Here is a 27869-nt window from a genome sequence, read left to right on the forward strand (position 1 = left end):
TTAGATCAGATATTTACCTTACATATTCACAATATCCATAAAAGCAATGATTAAACACCATCATGCATTAAGGACCTTATTCAAGGCTCCACAAAAGCCACTAGCCAATAGAGGAGAAAACCCAGAAACAAACTCCCTAAATCCATGCTTTAAAATTAGGTAACATTTCCAGCTCACAGTATTTATTACTAGTGAGGGCTGCTCTGCCCCAGCAAAAAAATTTCCAAGAAGAACATTGCATGAAAAAACTGCCTGAATACTTCTATGATCTATTGGGGGTTTTTTTCACAAAAAAAAAGCATTAAGAACATGTGAGGTTTTATATGCAAAATCCAAACACTCTAACAAGAAGATCTTTTTTTAATGACAGTGTAACAGATGAGTACCTAAAAGTACTGCATAGCAAAGTAAAAAGTTAATGATGTGTCCTTTTGATAGCACAGACAAGGAGAATTTACTTACGTCACTTATTCTGTCCTTGACCTTGCGCACATGCAGTAACATCGGCGTGTCGTGGATGGTGGTATAGCCTTTAGGCTTTGCTTTGTTATATTCCAACTTGTAAATAATCTGAAATCAAAAGTTATCAATTACATTATTTCTTGACATTATTTGTGTCAATCAAAAAAACCCCAAAAAACAAGTTGAGAAACACTGGGCAGTGACAACTGAAAATGTCATATTCTGAAGTATCATGCCGCAAAAGCCGGAATTGGGAGAAGGAGTTATGCGTGCCAGGGACTGATCACACTTACATCACTAATCTGTTTGTTGACTTTCGTAGTCCTTAAGTGTTCTGGAGTATCCACAACCACAGTATACTTGTCTTTCTTCTTTTCATAGTCCTTTTTGTATTGGATCTGGTGATTGGGAAAGAGCTTACGTTAATCGCACAAACCAAGACAAGACATCTTCAGCCCATAGGTTTATATTCACACATAAAACTGCAAAATCCTTCCACCAAAGCCAATGAAAGTTGCACATGCACAATGAGCTAAACTTTGCAAACCCCTTATTTGCCTAAGGGGCTGCCTGTCTGTTTGTGTGATTAGTTTTACATTTCTCTGACTGAGTGTAAAAGCTTCACTTCTATCTTAAATCTTCAAGACTGAGCCAAAAAAAAAAGCAATCTCAGCAGAGCAGTGACTTTTAAAATTCTTAACTGGACAAAATATCATTTCTGAATATTGATCAAATGAAGAGAAATGTGAAATATTTTACACAGCAGAAGATAAAAATAGCCACTGAATATACGACAATGCCAGTCTATTTTAAAGCCTTTGAGAGCAGAATTTATGTCTTGGTAATTCCTTTCTTAAAGATCACCTTGCTCTACTCAGGACTGTAAACCCCTGTTTTCACAGAACTGTGAGAACAGACTGTACAGCAAGAATGAAAATTCACTGTAGCCAGAGCAAGTGGCCAGGTGGAAGAGGTGAGAACGCATTTTTGAAAACTTTCATGCTCTGTCTTGCATCAGAAAACAAAACCATGCTTTTGAAACAGGACTATGACAGACAAAAAAAAAATATACAAACAAAATATAACACAAAGTCATCTCAGATGAACATGCAGGTCAGGCAGAGTGGTATTATTTTTTTTCTTCTAACATACTCAAACTTATCTATAAGGAGTTTTAAATGAGATACTATAAATCCATAGATAAATCAAACAAAAAGGTCTAGTAAAGTCCTTCGGTACCTTATTACTGAAGAAATTTGTTAACTCCGCTACTAGCAACAGAGAATTTTCCTCTCATGTAATTGTTTTCTACTGTTGCATTTAAAATGTTACGTGCCAGTTTCACCTGGCGCAGTCAGGGATCATTTTTAGCAGCTGGGGTTTCAGAATATAAAGGTTTCAGAATATAAAGGTTCTGTATGACCAAATAGACATATCATATTGACTTTCTACCTTCTAAATCCTACCAGAACTGGCAAAAGGAGAGGTGGTTTTTTTCATAAACTGTGAAGTGATCACATGAGGACTGCTTTGCTAGCCTTGCCTTAAAACAATCGGTAGTGAAATAAATCTATGAAAACACAAATTACTGCAGACTTGTACACCTATACTGTTCCTAAGAGCGCTCAGAAGTGCAACAGGACTCTGTTGTGTATCTAGGCAAAATCTGACACCGTTCTCAGGCAGAGTGGTAGATGAGTGCTGCAAGGTGACTGCCATATTACCTCACCGTGTACGTACTAAATAAAGGGACTTGTGTTATGAGCATTAAGCACATCAACAAAACCTTGGAGTCGGATAGCCATAGAAGCGTAGAGAACTCCCAAGCATTAAATATTAGAAGTCCAAGCAGCTAAATTGTCTATACAACATCTCCTAGAGCAGCAATTCTTCATATTACCTGGCTCTTTAAGTAAGTGTTGTAGAGTGCTGTCAGCATATCTGGCCTCAGAATCTCATTACATCCTTGTTGCAGGAGCATCTTGGCAAAGGATGTATATATTTTCTGTTCATGCAAACGGCAACGAAGCACAGAAGAGATTCGTGAACACCATAAACAACAACACAGCTCTAGATCCCAGACACTTTGAGAGTGGAGAGATTCAGGCAAAGTACCATATGTATTCATTCAGATGTGCATACAACTTACATCTATATAATTAAGAATGCCATGAGTATATAGAAAAAGATTTGCATACCATCCCCTTAAGGAAACTGCAAAAATATTTTTTGGGATGGAAGAGCAAATTACAGATTAAGGTGAGGGCACTCAGAAGCCAAATACGTCATGGTAGCTTGAGTAACGAGTAAGATGTTTGTAAAGGTCATTAGAAGAGAGGCAATAAAAAAGAAATGCATGATACAACATGCATTTTTTTTTATAGGCCTCTCCAATGACTTCAAGAGGCATTAGATTTCGGATGTCAATTGATGCACAACCTATGAAAGTACATACAGTAGAGATTAGCTCACTCAAAAAGCAGCAATTCTTTTTGGGTGGCAAAACGAAGACTCGTCTGATCGACTGAACTAAATTATCGCAAGATCGCAGGCAAACCCTGTGATGTTGCCAGCTGTGGACATTTCACACAGGCAAAGAGCAGCTGTGAGTGAACCAGGCACTTTGTGGCAGCACCAGCCGGTGCTCCGACGGTACCTGGCTGCTCAGTGTGGTCCCCCACTTGGCCAGGAGGTTCCTGGGGTCATCCACAATAACGCTGTACCTATCTTTGAGCTTCTCATAGGCAGCTTTATATAATTTCTGCTCAGAATAGCATAACAGAGTGTAACAAATTAGAAGAGAGTGAGACACAACAAGATCATAGTTCTGGCCATTGAAATCTCTTTACCTGGGCTGTTTAAAGGTTGAGATTGAAGGTTATAGCCAAGAGAGAAAAATACATTAATAAAAAACACACAGAGAGAAAATATTTTCAAATAGTATACACATTTCCACCAGAAAGGATAATCTGTAGTTCAAGGGTTCACTGCTTATCAAACTTAGTATGAAATGATAGCCATGATTGATACAGGAACAGTATCTGCTGTGAAACAAGTTTTCTTACCTTGAACAGATAATACCATAATACATTTACTGATAGGTAAACAATTTAACATAATGTCTGGTGGAAAAAGAATTAAACACCAAGATGTGAGAGTCTAAATACATTGTGCTTTAATGAAAAGCATCAGAGTCTGGTGTGGTAATGCCAGCTTGAAGCTGATGAGAATTCACCGGGAACCCAGTGCTTTCCCATGGGCTTTGTCCTGTGGGTGCACAGGACTTCTCCTAGAAGCTCCACTGGTGATCTTTAATCTATGTTTAGCCAGACCCATGGGTTGGAAAAAAAAAAGATTTAATGAAACAGCAAAACTACTATTAATAGTAATGCCAACAGGCACACCCCTAAGTTATACTCAGCCCTGGGAGTGTCTGGTGGCCACAACAAAGGAAAGGCAGTCCTTGGGAGCAGAATGGCAAGCGAGCCCCTCCAGAGATGGAGAAGCAGAAGGAACCCCTGTCCTCAGCAAAACCTTTTTACTGAGGGTGTCGTTTATGGGATGGGATATGGTTGGGGCAGGTACCCTGGTTTGTGCCCCGTTCCATGGCCAGGCTGGGACTCCATCTCAGCAAAACCAGGACGTAATCTTAAACCCAGGGGCATTCATTAACCCTCTTTTCTACTGTGCTGTGTTTGTTGTTTCTTTAGCATTTATAGGAAAAAAAGGAAAAGTAAGTAGTAGAGTGGGAGAATTCAAGGCAAAATATCTGAAGTGAAACAGAGCTATGGTGACTTTAGATATTATATTATCTCCGTAGCACTGATGGGTTTTTCCAATGTTTCAGGAAAGCAATTGTGATTGTCTCTATACGTTTTTCACAGGAAAATCAACAATTGGTGTCACTAAGCAAGCAGCATTATTTAAGTCAGCATTTATTTACGAGTCAGCAAAGGCTAAGTTTCTTTGCAAGGACAAAGTAATGGAACAGGGGCCAGGATTTCGCTTTTTAGTTACCGTAAACCTGCCCTGTGCTAATAGACAATAAGAACAACCTCATCTTTCATCATTTTAGTCTGTCGTTAAGACAACTTTAGGCCTAGGTATATTTTGATTTATTTATTATTTCATATGGAGGATCAACCTTCATCTTGGTATTAACATACTCACACTTACTACTTCAGTATGAGACTCTGCAGAGCTCTTTAACACTTACCCCATCCATCAGCTGAGTTGCGTATTTAAAATGCATGTTACTTGGAGAGTCAGCTACATACTTAAAATTAGACTTAGTCTTCTCAAATACCTCCTTGTACTTACACTGGAGAAAAAAACCAACACAACAAACACACAAAAAATGTCCAATGTTAATCCAAAGAAGGGTAAGGTAATGAAAACACATGATTTTAGAAACAATCTGCAGCAAGACCACGGTCGAGTTACTGCGCATGTGCATGGAACAAAAAATAGTTGTGTATGTAGCAGCTTGCAGGATGGAAATATCACCTCAAGTAAGCAATGGAAATTTCAAATCTTCATCATTTTAAAGCTAGACTTGGAGCCAGCAGAAAATATACTATGAAGCTGATATCTTTGCTAGAAACAGAGAGGATAAGTAAAAGAGCACTTTGCCTCTGTTTTCTTATATAGCAGGAACCAAAATTTTAAATGCTATACATTAATTTCTACCATAAGCTATCCATATCAGTGTCTAGGGAAGAACTGGATTCTCCCATGAAAAGTTTATTTACAATACAATCAGTTGCCAAAAGTAAAACATTTAGCAACAATTCAGAGTGTTTTACTTACCCCACTGTAGAGCACTTTATTCTTTTCTGCTAGAACAAAACTTGGAGTATCCCAAGCATAACAACCAGTGCCTTTGAGCCATTCTAAGTCTTCCTTGTATTTAACCTTTGGAAAAGAAAGAAAAGAATTCCATTTTAAGCAGCACCAAGTGGTAGCTGATCAATGCTGAAATGGCACCTCACCACAAGGTGTAGCAAACAGAGCTACATCCATTATTATTCCATTGTAAAACAAGTTACTTTTTGCTCATACTTTTCTGATGGATTCAGATTATTCACACACCTAATCCATCATTAGCTGTTAGAGTTCCTGCATGAATTAAAAAGCATTTATTCTTGTACATTCAAGGGGTTGTTGTATATTAAATTAAAGGTTGTTACAGAGTTAACGAACAAATCTAAACAAACACAGCTGAAGTGAGTTAAGACCATTCTGTTGATTTCAGAAGGAGATGGGCTCTGATTTTTGCCATCCGATTTGCTCTGTCATTTCACAGATCTGCCAGGTGAAAGTGTAAATCACTTAAAAAACTTCAGCTACCTTCTTGTGCTCAAGAAACAAGGCTTGGTTTGCATTTTGGAAATATAGCTTTCAACCTCTCCCAACCAGGAACTATTTGAACTCACATCACTAATAGCATCTGTGACTGCGCGGTGATGGAAATGCTCTGGCCGGTCTGGGATAGATCTCCAGATTCCTAACTGGCTCATATAATTTTCCTTGTATTTCACCTACAAAGAAAATTAAGAATGAAGTAAAACAATCTGAGAACAGAACATTCCAGACCATGCAGTTTCAAGACATTCATTTTCCTGAAACATCAGAACTAAAAGAGTGGAAATGAGATTAATTAGCATTAACCTTCGTCACATCAAAGCCAAACGAGTGTATAATATTCCACAGAAGTAAAAAAGTTAGTATCAATTATACTGATCATACTTTTCTAATTTTCTGACACACTTAAATAGAACAGTTGCATAAATTGCATATTCTAGGTTATTAAATGACAAACACTAATCACGAATGACAGTGTTGTATACATACGCTGCTGATATCATCGGTGACCTTCCGATGATAGACAATATCCAAAGCGTCTTTCACTGTGTGGTATTTGCCCTTAGTATTCTCAAAGGTTTCTTTGTAGCGCAACTGGAAAGAAAAGTAACATAGAAAGAATATATTATACTTCAATGTCAGAAATTGTTTTAGTGAAATTTCCTACTTATTAGGAATAACATCCAGGGATATATTGCTGTCCAACATCCTAATGTAAGCCTTGAGGAACGTTAAGAAGCTGCATTTGCCTAGATTCAAATACAATTTGCCTGAGACTTACAGTCAAAATTAGAGAAAAGGAGTTGCTATATCTAAAGAACATTCCATCCTATTCACTTTCAGACTGAAGACTGAGGAAAAGCCACCTGTGTACCACAGGGCTACTCTGTGGAACAGTGACAGTGCCACTTTTTGGCATAAAAAAGCCTACTTATCCCCTGTTCCACGTCCTCATCTACAAACCAGAAAGATCATTCCAGTCTTTGGAGAAAGACCGTCAGAGGAGAAATTCAGACGCACAAAAGAACTGGGATGCTCCTTTGTGGTATTTAAAAATCATTCTGAAGAGAGCAGTAAGACTAATTATCAGAACAAAACACCAGCCCAGTACATATACTTTCAAGATCCGATGTGCAATCTGAAATACACAGTAAAGATCCCAGGAATGAGTACTCTTAGCCATTGCCTTAAATCACGAACCACTATTCTGCACTTAAAGAAATATCTGTTTCACTGTAAGAAACTTAGGTGCAGCAGCTCAGAAAAAAAATTTTCTCTGAACTACTTCTAAATTAAAAAATAAGCATGTTCACAGTGACATGCAAGTTTACTTCTAACACAAAACTGAGACGAAAATAAATCTGATAAAAGGTGTTCTGTCCTGGCTCCAGCATCAATCATTTCACTCCAGTCTGCACCATTTAAAGATTTCATGTGTAAGCGAATTATTTTACGTCTACTTTTAATCCCACAGATCAGTGCAATGGAAAATGAAAATGTGTTACAATACATGAAAAAACCCCAATACATGACATCAAGTAAAAACTTAATAATCTCTGTAATATCAAATGGAAATGTACATGCAAATGGGGTGACCTAGTTTATGACCACAGTGAGATAGTCTATGCTTTGCCTGCCTGTTCCCCATTGAACCTTTTCCCATTCGTTTTGTAAAGAAAGCAAGAAAAAGCAGCACTGAAAGTGTTCACAGACTACATACATCACTGGCGTTCAGGTACGCTCTCTTGGCTCTGATCAGGACTGGTGTGTCAGGGATAGGTGTGTATTTGTCCTTCATCTTCTCATACTGGGTTTTATACTTTTTCTAAGAGAGACAGCAAAAAGAAGAAGTTACTCCTTTAATCTTAGAAGCGGTTGCTAATCTGGTATTATGCTAACGCCCAGGGGTGCTGCACTGAGTGCATGGCAGAAATCTATGTAGCAGAGAGTTCAGGAATGAGTAGAGTGCTCTAAACCACTGCCTCAGATCACAAATCACTATTCCATGCTTGAAGGAAAAATCAGTTCCACTGTAATAACCTTATGTGCAGAAGCTCAAAAAATAAAGTCATTCTTGCAAAGTGCTTCTATCAAAACTTCAAAACCTCAGATTCTGCAAACAATCACTTCGAAACAGGTATCTTACAAAATACTAAAAGATATTTAAAAATTGTACTTTTTTTACCACACCTTATAAAGGAAATGCAGAACTTAAGCATGAGAGACAGAAACCTAAACAAAGGGTAAACAGATCTGAGCCTTTAAACCATCAGTAAAATTAGGAATAAAGCTTTTAAATGGTTCAGCATAGCAGTACCAAACAAAAAGATCCCAAATACCTTACCTCACTGACCATGTCCTTTACAGTCCTAGCATGTGTAAAGGCCGGTGTCTGCCCATCAGCATGGTGGTGGGGTCTCTCTTTTGTGGCAAGTTCCACGTACAAGTACTGAAGCAAGAAGAAAAGTATCAAAAAATGTACATTTCAAGTAGGTTTTACTTTCTCTCTCTGAAAAATATCTGTAAATTCACAATGTTGACATAACCACACAGTGTACCCCAGTAAAAAAAGTAATGTGCCCTTTATTCTTTCATGCTATTGCAGTTTGTGCTCCTGATAATCTGTAACTGCCACTAACCTGGTCGCAAAGTAAGAAGTCAAATGCATGTGACATTTATGACCTCTCTGCCCTACATTCAGACCTAGCTTTAGATAAAAGCATCCACAAGGTCTGTTTTTTCTCTGGAGAGAACCTTCATTTTGTTCTGCAAATTTAAGAATTCCACAAAATTTGTAGCTAATAACTCAGCTAATGAATTACTATATGAATAAAGAAATGATGATGAACAAAAGTAAATGGACAAAAATATTTATCCCTCTGATGAAGGCAGAGTTTCAGAGAATTTGAACAGAACTGTACAGTCATTTTATATGTCATCTCTAGGAATTCTATGTTGCTTTGAAATGGCCCAGAAAGATTTTGCTGTACTTTACAAGTATATTAAGAAGAATTTAAGAATATATTAAGATTGATATTTTATCTGAACAAATTTTTTCACCTGGCTCTGTATTTTTTGTCCTTCCTTGGCTCTTAAGAAGTCAGGTGTATCAAGGACAGAAGTGTATTTTGTCTTCAGCTCATTGCCTGCAGCTCTGTAAACCAGCTGGAAAAAGACAAGTCCATGAATTAGTTCCTCTCTTATGTATGTTCGTTTAGCAGCTGAACAATCACGGCTTTGCAATTGTAACACCTCACATATTTCAGAAAAAAAAAAAATAAAAGCTCAATTATAGCTAATAAAGATGTGCAAAAACAACACAGAACTTACTTCACTCAAATGAGTTTTTAGCTCCTGAACTGCTCTGTACCCAGGGGTATCCAATACCACATTGTATTTAGCCCACATCTTCTTTGCAGTACCAGTGTATATATAATTAGACTGGAAAAAAGAAAAGCAGTTTTACTTAGAAGCTTTTATTATTCTTGGTGGTAAAGAAAATTTTACAGTGTAACCTAACAGGGTTTTGAAACAACGAACTAGCTGCACAGTTATGTGTCATAACTTCTTACTCATTTTCAAGTATCTTTTAAGTTAGCTTCCTGGAAGTACGTATGCATGAAAACAAATCAATTGTTCTACGTGGTTCTCAGAAGAAAAGTCTTACCCAAAGCTTACGCAGCTGTCGAGCACGGACCATATCAGGAGTATCGTACAGGAAGCAACCCAAGCCCTTCAGCCACCTCAGATCCTCTTTGTACTTATTCTACGAGGGAATTAGAAAAAGAAAAATCAGAAGTTAACTTTTGGGATAATTGCATTCATCAGTCCATAAACACAGTTACAAAGCATTTATCTATTAGAGAAGAGAATGCAATTGATAGAAGTCAAATTTGACTTTCAGTATAAAGGTAGTAGGTCTATTGTGCCCAAGTACCAGGTATCTTAACAGAAGCTGCTTACATCACTTGTGATGTCGCCAACGTAGCGGCAGTGCAACACCTCCGGAGTGTACGGCAAGGAAATCAAGTGTCCCTGCATCTTAAAGAAATCCGACTTGTAGATCAGCTGAAATACAAACACAAAACAGCATTTCACATGTTTGTCCAGGCTGAATATTCTAAGTCTCTTCTGGTTTCTATGTTAGAAAGACACGTACATCACTGACAGCTTCCTGCGTTGCTCTGACTTGACGGATCTCTGGTGTGTCTGGAGTGGGATGAATCTTGTCCTTGTACTTATGGTATGTCGCCCGATACAGCCTCTGGATTAAAGGAGACAGCATTCTGAATGTTAGAAACTTGAAAAGGCAAGCAGTTCTCTTTTAAGGGCAGGGCTTTTTTTGCTAAGTATTGCATAACTACCAGAACAAAAGGAGCAAATGTTTTTTTTTGACCAGGCAAAGATTCTCCACAATTGGTTTTGATAGCAGCACCTCTAATACATGGAGGATCTGAAACTCGAATCCTACAAACAAATATGCTTCTTTCACATTCTGTTACAGCCAATGACTAAAGAAATGAGTAGATATATATAAAACCTAAAACGATTGAGACCCAATGTCACTCTGACACAATATTTTCTGTGCAACTTGAATAAGGTAGTGGCAGGTAAGTTAATGAAAATAGTCTGCAGTTGATTTTCTGTTATGGTGACAGTTTTACAGGATTACAGAAAGTTAGGATTGTCAAGAACCTTAAAAAGCCACAGAGCCCAACTCCAAGCCTGGATCAATGATCCCTTGCCGTTCTCGATGGATATTTGTTTAAAATGCTCCTAAAAGCCTCCAAGAATAGGGACCCTACAACCTTCCCAGTCAATGTACGCTCCTTGTTCATATTTTGGGCACTAGAAATCCATGTGAGAGGAAACACATATATTTACCGTACCTCATTAACGACTTGATTCACTTTCCTCACATTTTCAAACCCAACGTCTTTAGGTCCCAGAGTATATCCTTTAGCTTTCATGTGTTCATAGGCTTCTTTATACTTCAGCTATAAAGTGGGAAAAGGAAACAAAACATGCAGAAGCTAAATTTGATTGTGATTCTACTCACGCTGCAGCTCTGACTGTAATTTGTGCAGCATAAAGAGCCAGATTTTTCAAGATAAACAAATGAGATGTAGATATATCAGAGTTAAATACACTACACATCATCATTATTTCTACATTTGTCTTGCATCTATTACAGCATCCACATCTACCTGAGGAAATATCTATTTTTACAGTAATTGCTTCAGAAAATTATGGGGGTTGGTAACATTTAAATACTGTTAAGGCAAACATCATCAATGCATCCCAGAAATAATGGTCTCAAACAGTCATGTGCTCATCCAGGATGGGCATTAAGTATTCCTTTATATTTAAATATATAAAGCACCTATCACCATATTGATAAACATTCTTTGGAACCTTCTGTCAGCACGCAGCAAGAGGACTTTGTCCATTACTTACATCACTCCCGATGTACTGGACGTGTTTAGCATGCTGGAGGCTAGGGATATCGGTAGGAAGGCTGTAGCCAGTAGGTAGAGCATTCAGACCAGCCCAGCGATACAGATTCTGTGAGAGAAAGAGGGAGTTTCTGACAATTGTATATAATATTTGAGAGTATTCATTAGTTGCACGGGAAATTTCTTAAACATAGTTGGCAACAGATTTCCCCCGTTCCACATTCTAACACAGACTTGTAGCTTAAATGAGAGCATATTCCCATTTCCATTTTATAGCACTGAAACCAGCTTTTCAGATAAAGAAGCTGCAAGACAGGCATTAACGTTTAAAGGATTTGCTTTTTGAATACCAGAAGCTCTGTGGACCCAAATGTTTTATACTTACTTCACTTTGTATTTTGTTCGCATGGTACGCCCGCTCCAAATCTATTGTTTTATCTGTAGGAATCATTTTGCCCTTAATGTTTTGCAAATATTCACCACGATAAACAGCCTGAGAGAAACAAAAACTAATTAGAGGAGTAATTGTGTCATAGTCTCACAGCTGTGTATTGTTTGCATACATAGGGGAACTTCTTATAAAAACATGGATGAAAGATTTTTGGATTCAGGCAACTAATGATTTTAGTGATTGTGTTCTATTATCCTAGTAAAGGCATAGGCACTGAATTATAGATAACCAGCAATGATTACATGATTAAAATTAAATAATTAAAAAACATTAAAATTCACATTTCTAGAGCTCATGAGGTAATGGCACATGCAATACAGGGGGTGAAAGGTGACACAAACACTTACTTCACTTAAATTCAAGCCACTAAGAACATTCTGGACATAGACAGGAGTGTCCGTGACCACAGTGTAGTCACTCTTCATTTTTTCTGCCTTAGATTTGTACTTAATCTGCAGAGAGAAATTTAAGAGCTCTAATTAGTGAGGCTAGTCATTGCTAATTGAATTTATTGCCTTATTCTATTTACTATTTGTTTTATCACTTAGCTATTCTACAGTGACCTAGCATTTAAACAGAAAGTGTATTGAAATCATAGCAGAATAAATGAACATGGGACCTCACTAGATGAAAACTAGATGATATGTTTTATCAAGGAATGTTAGGAAGTGTCAGTACTCATTCACAGAGTAGCCTACTCCTGATGTAGAATTTATGAAGGGACAAACACTCTCAAAAACCACAATGGTTATTCTCCTATTTCAATGGCTTAATCCTAAACAAAGGATGCGTAAGAAGATCTTGAGAGAAGCAAAAGAAATCATAACATCAAAACACTTTTTAAAAGTAAAGTAAAGTAAAGTAAAGTTACTTCTGGGGTTCTGAATGAAAAACTACTGTCTTCAAGTGCTTTTCTGAGAAAACATGTATTAAAACATATGCTTCGTGCTTTCCTGAGCGGGTTGTTACCTGAAAATATCTACTTCTTCTACAGCAGCGAAGTTTAAATAACCATATGTGAATAATTCACCAGGGAGAGATATGTAACATTTTCCAGATTGCGTATGGAGCAGAAGAAAGCTACACCATCTTTTTAATACTGTGGAGTGGAAAAAAAGCTAAGATGCAGAACCGGTATATCCACTTACATCACTGCGAAGATCATAGGCATGTTTGGCGTGGAGAATTTCTGGAGTGTCCCAAACAAAGCAGCCAATGCCTTTCAGCCAGTTAAGATCATCCTTGTATATCACCTAAGGTATCAGAGCAAAGAAGCAGATTGAGAGATTTCTGCCAGGGCCTAATCTCTTATTGCTCAGTCAGTCTGAAATAGAGCTGTTAAATGATGCCAAGTAAGGTTACCAGTATTTTTACCTTTTTTTTTTTCTTGAGGAAATCAGAACAGTCTGCTTTTGCCAATTAAAAAAAAAAATTCAATGACTTTTAAAAATATTCTTTGCATATCCTGGTGAGCAATGATTTACTGACAGTTGGCTGGCCTACTATGGGGCTAACCTCTGCAAGGCGAGCATGCAAGAGCTTCATAGTGCCAGCATTTTCTCAGATTTCCCAGGTTTCCATGCCTTATGCAACCAATAAAGGACAATTTATAGACAGGGATGGCTGAACTACTAGAACTGTGATGTTATTATCTATACTGATAACACATTACGTCAACAAATTACGCACACTAAGCCACACCTCAACTAGGCACTTATTGACAAGGGTTACAAAACCATGATACAGATGCTGTTTAGGAGCGCATAACACAATGGATTCAAGCGGCAACTTCAGAGAGCTCTGACGGAGTTTTTGCTAAGTCATTTCCTCTAAGTGCAAGAATCATTTTAAAAAGCAAGTCATGAACTTACATCACTGAGTTGATCGGTTACTTTTCGAACATGAGTGTTGACTTGAAGGTCTGGTAGACAGATCCATTCATGGAGACGGGTGCGGTAATCAATTTCGCTGACTTTGTTCTGTGCATCCTTAGCAGTAACGATGTCTACCATGTCTGGAATAATGTGGACTTTGGCTTTATTCTTTTCATAGACTTCCTTGTACAGGCGCTGCAGAGTTAGAGCGGTGCATTAGCAACGCTGACAAATAGTTTGAAGCACTAACTGTTGATAATTTTGAAACAAAATGATTGATATTTCCATGGAATGGTATTGGCAGAGCAATCATTTTGACTATGACTAAAATTTACATCTTGTCTCCTCTAAAACTAATTCACAGAATCTGAATAAGAATGAAAAAATGTGATCTGGCAGCTTTTCATTGTCTTAAAAGGAAGTAGACTGTGTCGTGCTCCATTTCACGCAGAAACATATTACACAGGCAGTTTGACGGCCAAGTCACAAGCTTGAAAAGACATTTGTAGAATTTAGCCCTTGCTGAGCATTGCCAAATGCATGTGGAAATGTAGTATCTGAACAACGGCATGTGGATACTTCGAGTAGCCTCTTCAGAGATAAGTATGGTTGCATCAAGAAAACACGTATCAGAAAAGAGCGCTTACATCAATATTAAGTTTCCCAACTCGAAGGCACCTTGCGGTATTGGGGTCATCCTCAACGCCTCTGGGTAGCGTGTACAGTGCTTTAAACTTGTCGTATTCTTCTCGGTATTTTACCTAAGCAGAAGCAAAGAAAAGTAACAAATAACTGACTCCAATGAGTCATCAATTGTATTTTTGGAACAAAATTAATCAGTAAGCAAAATATTAAGATGAGTCCAACAAGGAGAGAAAGCTTCTAAAGTTTTATTTTAAATGGCAAAGAAAGCATATCATAACTATTGTGTTGCAAAAATAACAACAGCTGTCTAGAAGACTTCAAAAATAAATAGAAGTAGAATAAGCTAGTTATTTATTGTTCCAGCTCTTTCATGTAAAGATATCCACGAAGAGAGTGATATCGTATAAGCTTCAGTTCAGTAAAGCATGAGAGGATGTTCTTCTATACTTGGTAAAGTATAGAAGATATTTGGGTTTTTTCTGATCTGAATGTTCACACAATTTAGACTAAAAAAAACACCTAAACACACATCTTTAGAAATAGTTGCTACTACTACAAAATGTGATGTTTTTATTGATGAAAATAAGCAGCAAAGGACCATCTGCTGTCCAAATGATTATCACAGAGGTAATGCAGAAATACATATAATATCTAAACAAAAAACGAAGCTAATCTAGAAGAATCTTTTTTATACCTATAGTATAAGCAAGGCACAAGGATGTCATTGCTAGAATTGATGATCTGATTGAAGAAAAAAGAAGTTTTTTTATTCACTTACGGTACTAGCATTATGCTTCAATTCTTTGGCACGTGCCAGGGGTACAGCATCAGAGGGCAGCATGTAGCTAGTTGCTTTCACTTTTTGCCAGGCTTCCTTGTAGCGATTCTGTGGGGAAATAGAAAGTCTCTGTGACTGGAAAAATTGGTCTCCTGGGTAATAACCAACGACTGACATAAATCACAAACCCTTCGGTTTTTATTTATGCACTGTAAATATTACTTATTATCAAGAGGCTGTATGCTAGTTTAATCTTGGCAGTGCAGATAAACAGTGAAAAAAGTGCTTTTCAACTCTTCATGTCTATTCTCATACAAGGTCTTAACTTTGTCCAGGTGCAATTTTCTTCAGGGACTCCATTTATTAATGCATCTATTTTGACAAGAGTGGAACTGTAGTTGGAAAATACGCACTCTGGCTCAAATTCAGCACCTTGCCCATAATCAAGCAATGCAGAGGAATTTTGCCTGACTTGATAAGCTTCACATTTGGACATTTATCTTCAGAGTGAACAAATAAATTAAACCAAAAATCACACATTAAGAGGAAAAAAAGAAGTGTAGAAACACTCACATCGCTAAACAGATGTTTCAAATTTTGAACTCTTTCCGAATCCACTGTTTCAGTCACAGTTGTGTATTTGTCCTTAGTTTTGTGGTAATCTTCCTTGTATTTCACCTGTAAGGTGACAGACAGACTTAGTTAACTTCTTCCAATTCTCAGAAGGAGCACGGGGAAAAGCTTGAGTAGAAAAAGAGGGGAGACTCACATCACTAGCGTTGATAGCGCTCTGCACTGCTGTCACATAGACAGGTGTGTCAGTAACAACACCAAAGTTCTGAAAATTCTCTTTTCCTGCAGCTGTGTATTTTATCTAAGGAAAGAAAACAAAACAAAAACAAATTAATGTCCCTGCCATCTTCCTTTAAAATCAGTTCTGGGCAACTGAAGCACGGGATTACAGCCCAGTTCAGACCAGTCTTAAAAGTGACAGGCCACAGAAGAGAAATATTTAACATTTGGCCAGCATGAGTTAAGGAATAATGAATATTTCACATCACCGTAAAGCATCTAGTAGGCTAAGAGTATAACCAGCAAGGCACGAGACACTGTTTTCCCAACATAAATGTCTCACTGAGGTACCCTGTGCACAGGGTGGCATACAGCAGCTGTTATCCTCCCACTGTTAAAAAACATAACCTTGCTGACCTCCTATTCCCTTAAGTTTTCTGCTCCTTTAATAACATAAGTGATCATGTCTCTACAGATGAAACTGAAAGAGTGTATTATTATAATAGCTTTAACACAATATTTCTGAGGTAGTAGAAACTACTTCCTGCTGCTCTGAACTAGGACAGGTACCAGTCCCAATGAATGAAAAATAGAAGAAAAAAACATTTCTAATGACTTATTTGAGGAAAACGTGCTTACTTGGCTCTGGAGGTCATACGATTTTTTAGCCTGCAGGATTTGTGGAGTATCCCAGACATAACATCCAAGTCCCTTCAGCCAGTTTAAGTCATCCTTATACACCACCTACATGGAAGAAAACAGACTAACAAGTTAGGAAGCAATTTCCCCTCTGTCTGAAGAAAGTCATGTTTGTTTCTTTTCTACATTCAGAATCTTCCACTTGCGCAAACTGAATGCAAAAGGGTGTAACTGATCTGGGCCAATCCCAAGCTATTTGGAAGCTGAAATGAGCATAGAGAAGACTAGCCCATCTCACACTTTGACCACATGATTTTTCTCCACAGGATTTGCAAGGGAAACTAAACCAACTACTACAGCCTAGTGACAGAGCAGGCAGTTAACACATCTCCAGATTTTATTCAGAAGGTTGGCTGGTCAAGTTGAGATACTGTGCTACTAAGCAATCTAAGACCATGATTATTAATTTCATATTATACTATGGAAGATATTTGAAAGTATTTTATATTTAAATACCTCAGGAAAAATTCCATGAAAAGCTTCTAAAATGTCAAACAAACAAATGAAACACATACATCACTCAAAATTTCCTGGGCTCTTCTAGCTAGAATAACATCATTTTCTTCAGGTGAACAACTCCACTGATGGAAGTAAGTTTTGTATTCAAGATCACTGAGGATATACTGGCACTTCTTGGCTAGGACATGATTCATCATGTCACTTGGAATATGGACACGTGTTTTGGTGTCTTCATAATTCTTTCTGTATGCCAACTAAAAAAGAAAGAAAGGGAGAAAGCCAAGAAGTAAAAAATAGTGGTTTTCTGCATTATTTTGACTCTAATAGGCTACAGGTTATAGCACAATCTGAGGCATGCTTTCCAGGCTTAGTGGCTGAGCTCTCATGGGTTTCAACTGGATGAAATCTTAACTTCACCATTTATTCTGATGAGGTTCTAGAAGGACAAGAATGACCTTCTTCATGTGCAGATTTAATAGCTAGTGAGAAAATTAAAGAGGGTTATATGATACACATGGTTTTAATCTAGTTAAATCTTCCTCTCCAAATAAAGACAGAATATGTGGGATTACACCAAATTTATTCCCTGCACCGAATGCTATATGTGGAGAGGTGATGATAACAGAACACCAAATGCACGTCTACTTTTCTGGTTCTTAAATTCCTATTTCATTTCAAAATTAACACTTTTTTTGTAAAACGGAAGTATCCCAAGTCATGTAGCATTTCTTACTGATCAGATTCTTGAGGTGAAATAGAAAAAATGGTTTTTTCCCCTACTCTAATATGTCTAATAGTCAGACAAATCCCTTCTTAATCTCCTAAATAATTTCGATTTTTCAATCCATGTACAAAATAACCATTGAGGAAACATAAACATATTGCAAACACTTTTACTGACATTATTAAGCATTGGATTATTTATGCTCAAATATGTCGTGCAAAAATAAATAAAATGGAAATTCTACAGCAAGATGAATTCTCTCCTTACCGCGCTCCTCATTTTCTGGAATGCCAGCGAATGAACGACACTGGGGAAATCACTAATGTCCTTCCCAGCCAGGTAATGGCCTTTCAGCTTCTCATATATTTCCTTATATTTGAGCTGCAAAATATTCACGTGAAAATTTTAAAGTTCATTCTAACAACATATAGGGGGATAAAAAAGAGAATGAATGAAAAATTTATGCTGACCTCGCTGTTGATGTAGTTCGCATGCTTCGCTCCAACAAGTGGAACATATTTCTCATCCAAAGAATACCCAAGGGGTTTGCTGATTTCCCAAGCATTTTTGTAAAGTTTCTAGACAAATGAAACACAAACAGGTTTTGATTTTAAAAAAATCCATTATGCTTTCCAAAGAACCTGACTCTGCCATTTATACGCTCATGGAATATGATTACTTCAGTTCCTTAGTCCATGAACTGTCCTCAGCATGTTCATTCTGAACAGTTACTCAGTGCAAGGCAAACAGAATAAATGTTCCAATTCAGAAACTGAGCCTGAGCACAAATTTGAGTCGATCTCTGCTTTCTTTACAGTATATGGAATTCAACATTTCTCATCCAGAAGAGTAATAAAAATATACAAAATAGAGATATGAACTCTTGTTTAAGAGTGCAGTATAGAACTGGCACTGATAATTCTGGACATACATGTTCAAAATCTCCAAGTAGTAGTATTACTTATTATAAGAGCATTAACTGTGTCAGTAGCAGTTCTCTAATATGTCATATTTTGTTAAATATTAAACATATTTACCTTCAGGCTAAATTATGAAGCACCTACTCATATGAGTAGCCACTTAGATTTTCAAAAAATAGAGACTTCCCATTAAAATTAGGGAGACTACTCAAAACTAACTGCTTAATAATGTAAAACATCTACAATTTTCCTCTCAAAAAGATGTAAATTCTTTAGTAGTCTAGGAAGATATGGTTGGCTGGAATTACAAATTATTTTTGTCACACAAACTCTACTGCTACTATTATTACTACTGCTCTTACTACTTCAAAACACCACACAGTGGTGCTTTAAGATCAGTTCAGTAAGGAAAGAAATTATCCTTATCCAAATGATCCAAACTAGGAAAAACTGAAGAAAAAAAGAGGTGAAGTAACTTGCCCAGTGTCACCTAACAGACTAATGACAGAAAAAGAAATAGGGCAGACTTCTGAAGTCCTCTCCACATTCCGTTGCTTTCAAAACAAATTAAAGCTTAGGGTTTTATCGAATCTTACATCACTGTAGAGTAAGGACATGTCTCTAGCGTGGTTGAGCGCAGGAGTATCATCAGACCCGATATACTGGCCTTTCTCAAGGTTAAATGTTTCTTTGTATTTTAGCTACAAAAGAAAACAAACTCGATGTTAATTCAAAAGGAGAGAGAAATTGTCCCGACTGGCCCATCCATTAGAAGCAGAGATTTACATTCTCTGGTGTTATCATATCTTCAGTAACGTCACGTTGTACATTCCCACCACTGTAATATGCAGGCAAATGTCATCGGCACGTCACACCCCAAAGTGCAGAAAGCGTTCCAGGGAAATTAAACCTACCGATCAGCAAATAAAGGTTAGGAGCAACATCAGCATCTCCGCTGGCACTATACAACTGACTGCTGCTCACCAAGAACAAGACTCAATTTTAAATCTATGTGAACTCCAAGGAAATGACACACTACGTTCTTCGGCAGAAAAACGCAAAATTATTTTGGATGGCAATATTTTATTACTCATTTATATTGGTTCTTACTAATTGTATTTACCCCAGTAAAAGTCTATTATTAGTGAAGCATGCATACACACACCCACGCACATAAGGTTAAACACGGTAGAGTTTAGGAAATGTGATGAAGTCATCCACTACTTCCAGTAAAAAAACAATTTTTAAAAAGTACGTACATCACTCTGATTGACAGAGTTAATCTTGGCCAAAACAATGTCGGGAGTGTCGACCACACTGGTATAATTGGAAAAGTTATCAAGGGCTTCCTTCGTATATGCTCTCTGCAAAGAGATGAAATACTTTCTTAAACGCTGCATGAGCAAGAGGTGCCAATTGCATAGCTGCTAAAATATTTTCTTTTACCTTATTCACCAGTTCTTGTGCATTCTTAACTTTCTTGTGTTCCACTGAATCCAGAGGAATCCAGCCACAGCCACGAAGCCATTCCAAATCAGATTTATAAATATTCTAAGTGGGAAAAGACAATAAAGAAAGGAAATTATTTAATTCAGGATGACATTTACTTAACACGGACAATACACTTAGATCAAACTAAGCATAAATTACGTACTATTTATGTAATGTCACTTACATCACTTTGCAGATCATAGGCCTTCCTGGCCTGAATACAGTCATTCTGGTCGGGATGGCACGTCCATTCACGCAGGTATTGGCGGTAGTCGACATCACTGACCAAGGCCTGACCCTCCTTTGCTGCCATGACTGACACCATATCCGGAGGGATGTGAACTTTGGACTTTGTTTTGTGATAGTCCGATTTGTACAACCTGTCATTCTGGATCTCGCCTGCGTGCTCATACCACACGAGTTTCGGATCATCTCTCATGCTGGCAACGCCAACGTAGTGGCCTCTTTGTTTGACGTAGTCAGCTTTGTATTTAAGCTGATGGAAGAAGGGAGAAATACAGATAAAATCGACACTGGTGCTCTGTTTTGAACTTGTGAGACAAGGAGTTGTTAACTGCAGTCTTAGGTTTTCAGTACATGACTAGATAAAAATAAGACACAAATAGTAATGCCACTTTTTATAGTCCTTCTAGTTCAACATATATAAATTTCTAGAATAGGCTATAATTTTTCAGTAAATGGTATTTTCAATGCAAAAGGAAAAGCTTGTTAGAAAATAGGTGTATTTAGTCTCAGTTTTGTAACGCATTTTTGCAACAAATCATTTGAGACTGAAGAGTGGATGCTTATTTAAGTTATCTACATCACACTGTTTCGATAAAAGGGATATTCCAACTAAGAGTGATGGAATGATTTCAACATTCATTATGCAAAAGTTTAAAATGCAATGTGCATACCATCTTACAGTTTTTCAAAGTAGGAAGCCTCCATAATTTGCCAGAAAGTGAAATCAGAGCTATATATCATAATCATGATATCACTTCAATTGTTTAATATTTATAAAACATGTAAGTTCACCTTATTTAAGTTTGAAAGGAAAGGACGTGACCTTTCAGCACTGATATCTGTAAAACACACAGTAACATAGAGGGCTGAATCGTTTGGAGGAAAGTGGGCTCATGGGCCACGAAAATCTACTGGATGTTACCCCAGTGGAAAGTTTTCTCTGTCTGTGGTTGAATTTGCAAGGCATTTCCAGGCTTCCAAGCACTTGCATTCCTAATGCGAAGAATTATTACCTCGCTTTGGACATCGCTTGAGCGTTTGGCATGACAGATCTGCACAGTGTCAGGAGGTAGGAGGTACCCAGTGGCTTTTTCTTTCTCCCAACTTTCCTTGTATAAATTCTGTGGAAAATAAAAGTGAGGAGAAATTCAATGCTACTATAATGATAATTATTACCATATATAAGTAACCTGCATTAAGGTGTAAGGATAATAAATCCTTCCTTTATGAGGTTCTTCATAAGGCAAGTTTTCTAAATTTCTCCAAAGAGTTATTAATGTGAGTAGAAACTGTCAGGGAGAGATCACATACCTGATTAAGAATTCTGGCTGCCTCTCGGGCCATATCTAGCTGAGGTGTATCTGTTAGAGTATAATTTGACTTGACATCGTTCCACGCTTTGTGGTATTTTATCTATAACACAGAAAGAAATGACTGCCTTGTAGCACCACCACCCAAATTGGGAAAACGTAATACCAAAGCACAAACTTCATGCATGAAATTATGTATAAAACCTGAATTTGCAAGATTATTAAACACCACACATTAAATATACATCCAAATGAGTATTTTTTAAAAAGAAATTAAACAGGACAGGAAATAACAAAATTTCTCAGAGAAAATGTTGAGTACACAGTAGTTAACTAAAAAATGTAAAACCGTATTGCTGTAACTGAAAAAGATTGAACATTACAGTTGCCAGTGTGCAAATAGCTATTTATGTTTGTGTTGTTAATGATCAAGACTGAAAGAAAGGACTGGTTGCAGAACCAGCACTGGTTTTTCACATGTATAAGAATGACATTATTCTGCTTGAGGAGCTTCTTCCCTCATAAGTGATGGGGATGAGCTAGGGAAGTCCTGTCCATCTTTATGTCATACATTCACAGGTTTCCCAGAGGCAAACTGAGAATTCTTTTGCGTGTTTTTAAAAAAGACTAAATAAATATCTTTTCAAAGATAAAATCCTACCATGTAACTATATAGACCAAGTCAACAGCTTCAAAACATGCCAACAAACTTACGTCACTAAGAATTTCACTACTGTTCTTTGCTGTGATATAATCAACTCTGTCCGCCACTGGAGTAAATGGAAGTGTATCAGCTTTTGTACGGTACTTTCTCTATATAAGAGAAAAGATGAACAGTCAGATTATACTGAAATATTTTGCAGCTAATACAGCAATTCTGGAACACAGACAAGACAAGACTCTTCATACACAATGAATGCTGCAAAAACACTCAAATTGTATTTTTCATTTAGAAAAAAAATTTGATGCATTTAACCATTAAAAATATTTCAAAATAAAAATACCCTTAAGAAAATTCCAGTAATAGAAAACACTTAGTTACCTCATTCAAGAGATCTCCAGCGTATTTGACGTGGTTGATTCCAACAGAATCATTTGGCAACCACCCAATTCCCCGTAGCCATTCTAGATCAGATTTGTAAACAGCCTGGGAAAACAAAACGGGCCATGCTGTTAGCTATACAGTCCGGCAAGATTCATAAGCAACGGCACTTACTTTTACTGGTTAAAAGGAGAACAGTAATTCCAACACAAGCACTATATCCGAATTTGTCACACTTCAAACTTGGCAATACGTATTAGCGGCGTATACTTTGCTCTCTGATAAACAGCAAAGCCAACTCAGTGGATTCAGCAGAATACTCACTACTTAGAGCCAAAGCAGGCTAATAAGTGTCAACATAGTAATAAATTAAGCCAAGTCTTTGTGTTAACTTACATCACTCTGAAGATCGTAGGCTTTCTTGGCATGTATGACATCATTCTGATCTGGAAGACAGATCCACTGGTGCAGGTAATGACGGTAATCGACATCGCTGACCAAAGACTGACCGAGTTTGGCTGATACGATAGACAGCATGTCGACTGGCAGGTGGCACTGTGTCTTCCATTTGGCAAAGTGTTTCTTGTATTCTAGTTCGCTCTGAACTTTGCCTATGCCGAGGGCAAAGTCGATTTTCGTATCTGCTTTTGCATTTGGAACTCCAACATAATGTCCTTTCTGCTTCTCATGCTCCAGTTTGTATTTATACTGGGTAAAGAGCAGAGATCACCGTTACTACCAGTTAGCATAAAATAGCTCTTACAGCACGCAAAGAGCTAGATGCCTTTTTTGGCACTTACATCACTGGCAATTTCTCTAGAAGCTTTGGCTGCCTTGATTGGGATTGCATCTGCTCTCAAATCATAACTCATCTTCAACTCATCCCAAGCTTCTTTATACAGTTTCTGAAAAGACAGCAAAATGTCACGCACATGCTAAATACTCTGGCACTTGTCACTAAAGAAATTCATGATTTATTGCCATTTGTTTGCTGAAATACCGTGAGAACTGTTTGTGTGTTACTCCTGCTCCTAACCATAAATATTGCTACAAATCTTACTGCCTTTCAAACACATACAGTACCTGCCACACCAGGTTTGCAACCTATACTGCACAGAAGGGAGTTTGTAAAAGTTTAGAACATATTTCTATGCCTTGGGCTCTTTCAATTTCAACAAAATATTATCTCAAAGGTGCATGATGTTAATAATTTTTAAACAGCTGTTTGTAAGCATTTATTTTAAAATGCCTAAATAAGAATTCTCAGTAGAGGGCAGGGAATGTTGCAAGCCCTGTGTAAAGACAGACTTCAATGTGATTCGTGTGACTTAATCTTCAACTTTTTAAGTAACATCTTAGAATGTTACAAGACAGAGGATACACATACTATTTTATGGAAATGTAGAAAATAGAATGATAAGCATACCTGGCTATAATTAGCAGCATTAGCCTTGGCTAGGGTGATTTCAGGTGTGTCTGGCATAATGTGGATCATAGTCTTGTCCTTTTCCCAGGCTTCTTTGTATTTTGGCTGTTGAAATAGTTCATTTTATGATATTGCAAACACAGATTTTCACTTGTCAATAACATAAAATCCCATAAATCTCTCCTGAATTATCATCTCTAAAAAACAAAAAGTCTGGTCAAACATTAAATTTGACTTAAAATACAACTGGATCAGTTTTCTGTTTTAGCAGTGAGATTTCTCTTTAACTGTTTTTAACCTGAAAACAACTTTAAGAACACTGCTACGTACAATGCTGAGTTGCTCGGCGTTCGCTTTAGCTAGGACGATGTCTGGAGAATCAACGATGCTGGTGTATTTCACACTTTCAATAGGTGTACGGTACACGTTATCGCTCAGGAGATCCTGGGCAAACTTCACTCTCTTAACACCTGGAGAGTCGTTAGGCAACCAGCCGATCCCACGGAGCCACTCCAGGTCTGATTTATAGACAGCCTACATCAGACACGGTCAGAAAAAGAAAACATTGAGTTTAAAATATTGCAAAGCAGTGTACATTTTAGAAGATGCCAGATCAGCTAGAGCTAGATTAAACCTTTTTAAATACAGGAGATATTCAGTGTCATAAGTAAAATACAATCTGAGAACCAGGTTTTAAGTAGTTAATTGCTTAAACTACATTCTAAACCTTGTGAAGTTAGAGACAAAACAACTGAACAGAATGGCTGCTAATGATGATGAGTATAAAGATCCTAAAAGAGTCTTCCTGTTCCCTGCAAAATACTGAAGTCTTCTAGTTCTTTCAAAAATTTCCAAGTCAAAACAAAAAAAACCGCAAACTAGCTGTCCACAAGGAAATTTGATAAAAAGGTTATAGAAATAATGGGGACTTGAGCTAATCGGCATAACTCCTGAAGTGGTGTCAGAGAACTTTAAAAAATTTTAATTGAGAAAACGCTTTGGCAAGAAACATGAATCTCACCTCTAAAACTCAAAATTGAAACAGAGAGAGTGGCTGATGTTGACTGAGCCGCAGCAAAGCTAAGTCAAAAAATCAGTTGCACTGACTCCTCCTGCTTTGAAATCAGCCTCTAAAACATACATCCTACTGCTCTCTTGCATAGTTTTCTTGCAATTAAATAAATTTCCAAGTCAACTTAGACACAGAGGAGAAAAACGAGCCACCCAATTCCACAGTAACAAACAGATGTTATTTCCTAAGTCCCATCAAAGTAAGAGAAACAAATTCCTCATCCTCTCCAAATCACAGTGCTCCAAAATCCTATGTAACACATCAGATACCACCTAAAGTTTTTGTAAAACTTAGAGGAAATGCCAATACTTTTCCAAGGACAAAAAAGAGCAAATAATAGCAGTAACATGAAAAAATGAAAAATGGAGTAAAAAAATAAATTCCTTGTGACTGTGTACTATCAAACCATCAAAATAAGGCTGCAACACATTAAATAGCAATGACGGCAACAACCACATCTCTACAATACTCACGTCACTCTGTAGATCGTAGGCCTTCCTCGCGTGGATCACGTCGTTCTGGTCAGGCAGACAGGTCCACTGGTGGAGGTACTGGCGGTAGTCAACGTCGCTCACTAGCGTCTGGCACTCCTTGGCTGCCTGCAGCGACATCGCGTCCACTGGGATGTGCACCTGGGACTTGGAATCGTTGTACGCTTTCTTGTAAATGCGGTCGTTCTGCAGTGCCATGGCACGTGCGGCCAACACCATTTTGGGATCGTCCTGGACACTCCGGCACCCAATGTAATGGCCTTTCTCCTTCTCGTGCGTCTCTTTGTACTTGTACTAAGAAATGCAGAAATAACGTAAGTGGCCACACGTTGCTTACCTGAAGGCGACTCAGGAACAAAAGGCTTTCAGCTTGGTAAGCTGTCAACCCTTTGAGCTGCACTTGGCTCAGGTCTGCTGAGCTGGACACAGGAAGAGACGGACACAGGAACCACACGAGGAGAAGTCTGTACCTCACTAGCGATGTCTCTGGAAGCCTTGGCGTGTTTTATGGGAATGGCGTCAGCTCTAAGGTCATAGCTTTTTGCCTTGGCTTCATCCCAGGCCTTCTGATAATGTTTCTGCAAAGAATAAATAATCACCTTTGTTACACATGGTCAAGACTCTTTGATACCGATGCCCTTTCTTTAAAACTTACTCTGGAGGAGCAATTATCATACTCTTAATTTAATAATGGTTCACACACATGGCGATTTTATTCTCTTACATTGCTGATGTTGAGAGCGTTGACTTTGGACTGCAGCATCACCGGAGTATCGGATGGAATGGAAATCTGCGTCTTATCTTTATCCCAGGCTTCACGATAGAGACGCTAAGGAGAAAGGAAGCATAATGAATGAAAATACCCACCAAGAGGAATTATTTGGTAATTCTGATTTGCAAACTTTTCCAGGCATTCCCACAGTAGAAAATCTACTCTCTGCCACAAAGACAAGAAACGACACCACATAAATAAAAAGCGAAAGGTAAGCTTACATCACTGAGCTGCAAAGCATTGATCTTAGCCTGGACAACATCTGGCGCATCAGTAATGCTGGTGAATTTTATCTTGTCCGGCTGCGTGCGGTACAACCTCTCATTCAGGAGTTCCTGGGCTTTCTTTGCTTTGACCACATCCACAGAACCTTCTGTTAGCCAGCCAATGCCTCGCAACCATTCCAGGTCTGCCTTGTACACATTCTACAAACAAACCAATAGTTACTGACATTGCAGAGACAACTCTACGTGCAGAGAGGTTTTGGACAAGGATTTCCCCAAATTCTTTCTTGTAGATCTACTCAAGAAGCGGTCAATAACCCTGTGGTATACCAGGTCTCTTCCTGTTTTGCACTACAAGGAAATTACTGGTCTTTTAAAGATACTTGCCACGTGCAGACCAGTAAAGTAATCTGAAAGCAAACATTCTGTGGTAGACCAAAAAAAAAACATCGGAAACATACGTTTCCCTTCCATGTGAACTGCTTGGAATATTTTGGGTCCCCAAGCTGAACACATAACTGATTTGGAAATGATCAGCCAGATGAACTAAAAATAAACACAGCAGGACTGACCACAGGCCCACGAACATGCCTTTGAAAGGATTTTTGCCTAGTATCTAACAAACAGAGCCCCACACACTGCCATAAAGCTTTTCTACTGTCACTCTTACTCACGTCACTCTGTAGATCGTAGGCCTTCCTTGCATGGATCACGTCGTTCTGGTCAGGCAGACAGGTCCACTGGTGGAGGTACTGGCGGTAGTCAACGTCGCTCACTAGCGTCTGGCACTCCTTGGCCGCCTGCAGCGACATCGCATCCACCGGGATGTGCACCTGGGACTTGGAATCGTTGTACGCTTTCTTGTAAATGCGGTCGTTCTGCAGCGCCATGGCCCGCGCGGCCAACACCATTTTGGGATCGTCCTGGACACTCCGGCACCCAATGTAATGGCCTTTCTCCTTCTCATGCGTCTCTTTGTACTTGTACTAATATGCACATAAAGAAGTATTAAAAGAAAGAGGGAATCTGGGATGAAATTTCCATAGTTCCATATTGCTACCGATCACAAATACATATTTTTCTGTTACAAAATATGTAACAGGGTATAGAAATGCCTAATACATTCTTGCTCTATAGCTATTGTTTAATTTCATTGTAGTTTATTATAATA

General features: G+C 38.0%; 1 protein-coding gene across 1 annotated transcript in view; it reads right to left on the bottom strand.

Moving 5' to 3' along the window:
- NEB (nebulin) overlaps nucleotides 1-27684 on the bottom strand; it is a gene marked incomplete at its 5' end in the record, with an annotated part of 58836 nt that extends 31152 nt beyond the window's left edge. The window contains 45 exons of the mRNA XM_009866223.1: nucleotides 463-570; nucleotides 756-860; nucleotides 2363-2467; nucleotides 4679-4783; nucleotides 5272-5376; nucleotides 5898-6002; nucleotides 6316-6420; nucleotides 7547-7651; nucleotides 8171-8275; nucleotides 8887-8991; nucleotides 9157-9267; nucleotides 9494-9592; nucleotides 9790-9894; nucleotides 9986-10090; nucleotides 10716-10823; nucleotides 11284-11391; nucleotides 11668-11775; nucleotides 12081-12185; nucleotides 12882-12986; nucleotides 13605-13802; nucleotides 14255-14368; nucleotides 15031-15138; nucleotides 15604-15708; nucleotides 15800-15904; nucleotides 16462-16566; nucleotides 17037-17234; nucleotides 17972-18085; nucleotides 18175-18282; nucleotides 19221-19325; nucleotides 19884-19988; nucleotides 20071-20175; nucleotides 20300-20611; nucleotides 21375-21482; nucleotides 21673-21774; nucleotides 22386-22484; nucleotides 22714-22818; nucleotides 23110-23421; nucleotides 23514-23618; nucleotides 24140-24244; nucleotides 24470-24673; nucleotides 25685-25996; nucleotides 26173-26280; nucleotides 26427-26531; nucleotides 26696-26899; nucleotides 27373-27684. Coding sequence (XP_009864525.1) covers nucleotides 463-570; nucleotides 756-860; nucleotides 2363-2467; nucleotides 4679-4783; nucleotides 5272-5376; nucleotides 5898-6002; nucleotides 6316-6420; nucleotides 7547-7651; nucleotides 8171-8275; nucleotides 8887-8991; nucleotides 9157-9267; nucleotides 9494-9592; nucleotides 9790-9894; nucleotides 9986-10090; nucleotides 10716-10823; nucleotides 11284-11391; nucleotides 11668-11775; nucleotides 12081-12185; nucleotides 12882-12986; nucleotides 13605-13802; nucleotides 14255-14368; nucleotides 15031-15138; nucleotides 15604-15708; nucleotides 15800-15904; nucleotides 16462-16566; nucleotides 17037-17234; nucleotides 17972-18085; nucleotides 18175-18282; nucleotides 19221-19325; nucleotides 19884-19988; nucleotides 20071-20175; nucleotides 20300-20611; nucleotides 21375-21482; nucleotides 21673-21774; nucleotides 22386-22484; nucleotides 22714-22818; nucleotides 23110-23421; nucleotides 23514-23618; nucleotides 24140-24244; nucleotides 24470-24673; nucleotides 25685-25996; nucleotides 26173-26280; nucleotides 26427-26531; nucleotides 26696-26899; nucleotides 27373-27684 — 5970 coding nt within the window. The remainder of the gene's footprint in view (nucleotides 1-462; nucleotides 571-755; nucleotides 861-2362; nucleotides 2468-4678; nucleotides 4784-5271; nucleotides 5377-5897; nucleotides 6003-6315; nucleotides 6421-7546; nucleotides 7652-8170; nucleotides 8276-8886; nucleotides 8992-9156; nucleotides 9268-9493; nucleotides 9593-9789; nucleotides 9895-9985; nucleotides 10091-10715; nucleotides 10824-11283; nucleotides 11392-11667; nucleotides 11776-12080; nucleotides 12186-12881; nucleotides 12987-13604; nucleotides 13803-14254; nucleotides 14369-15030; nucleotides 15139-15603; nucleotides 15709-15799; nucleotides 15905-16461; nucleotides 16567-17036; nucleotides 17235-17971; nucleotides 18086-18174; nucleotides 18283-19220; nucleotides 19326-19883; nucleotides 19989-20070; nucleotides 20176-20299; nucleotides 20612-21374; nucleotides 21483-21672; nucleotides 21775-22385; nucleotides 22485-22713; nucleotides 22819-23109; nucleotides 23422-23513; nucleotides 23619-24139; nucleotides 24245-24469; nucleotides 24674-25684; nucleotides 25997-26172; nucleotides 26281-26426; nucleotides 26532-26695; nucleotides 26900-27372) is intronic.
- Nucleotides 27685-27869: the final 185 nt, after the last annotated feature.

This window comes from Apaloderma vittatum, unplaced genomic scaffold (assembly GCF_000703405.1).
Source record: "Apaloderma vittatum isolate BGI_N311 unplaced genomic scaffold, ASM70340v1 scaffold10183, whole genome shotgun sequence".
NCBI lineage: Eukaryota > Metazoa > Chordata > Aves > Trogoniformes > Trogonidae > Apaloderma > Apaloderma vittatum.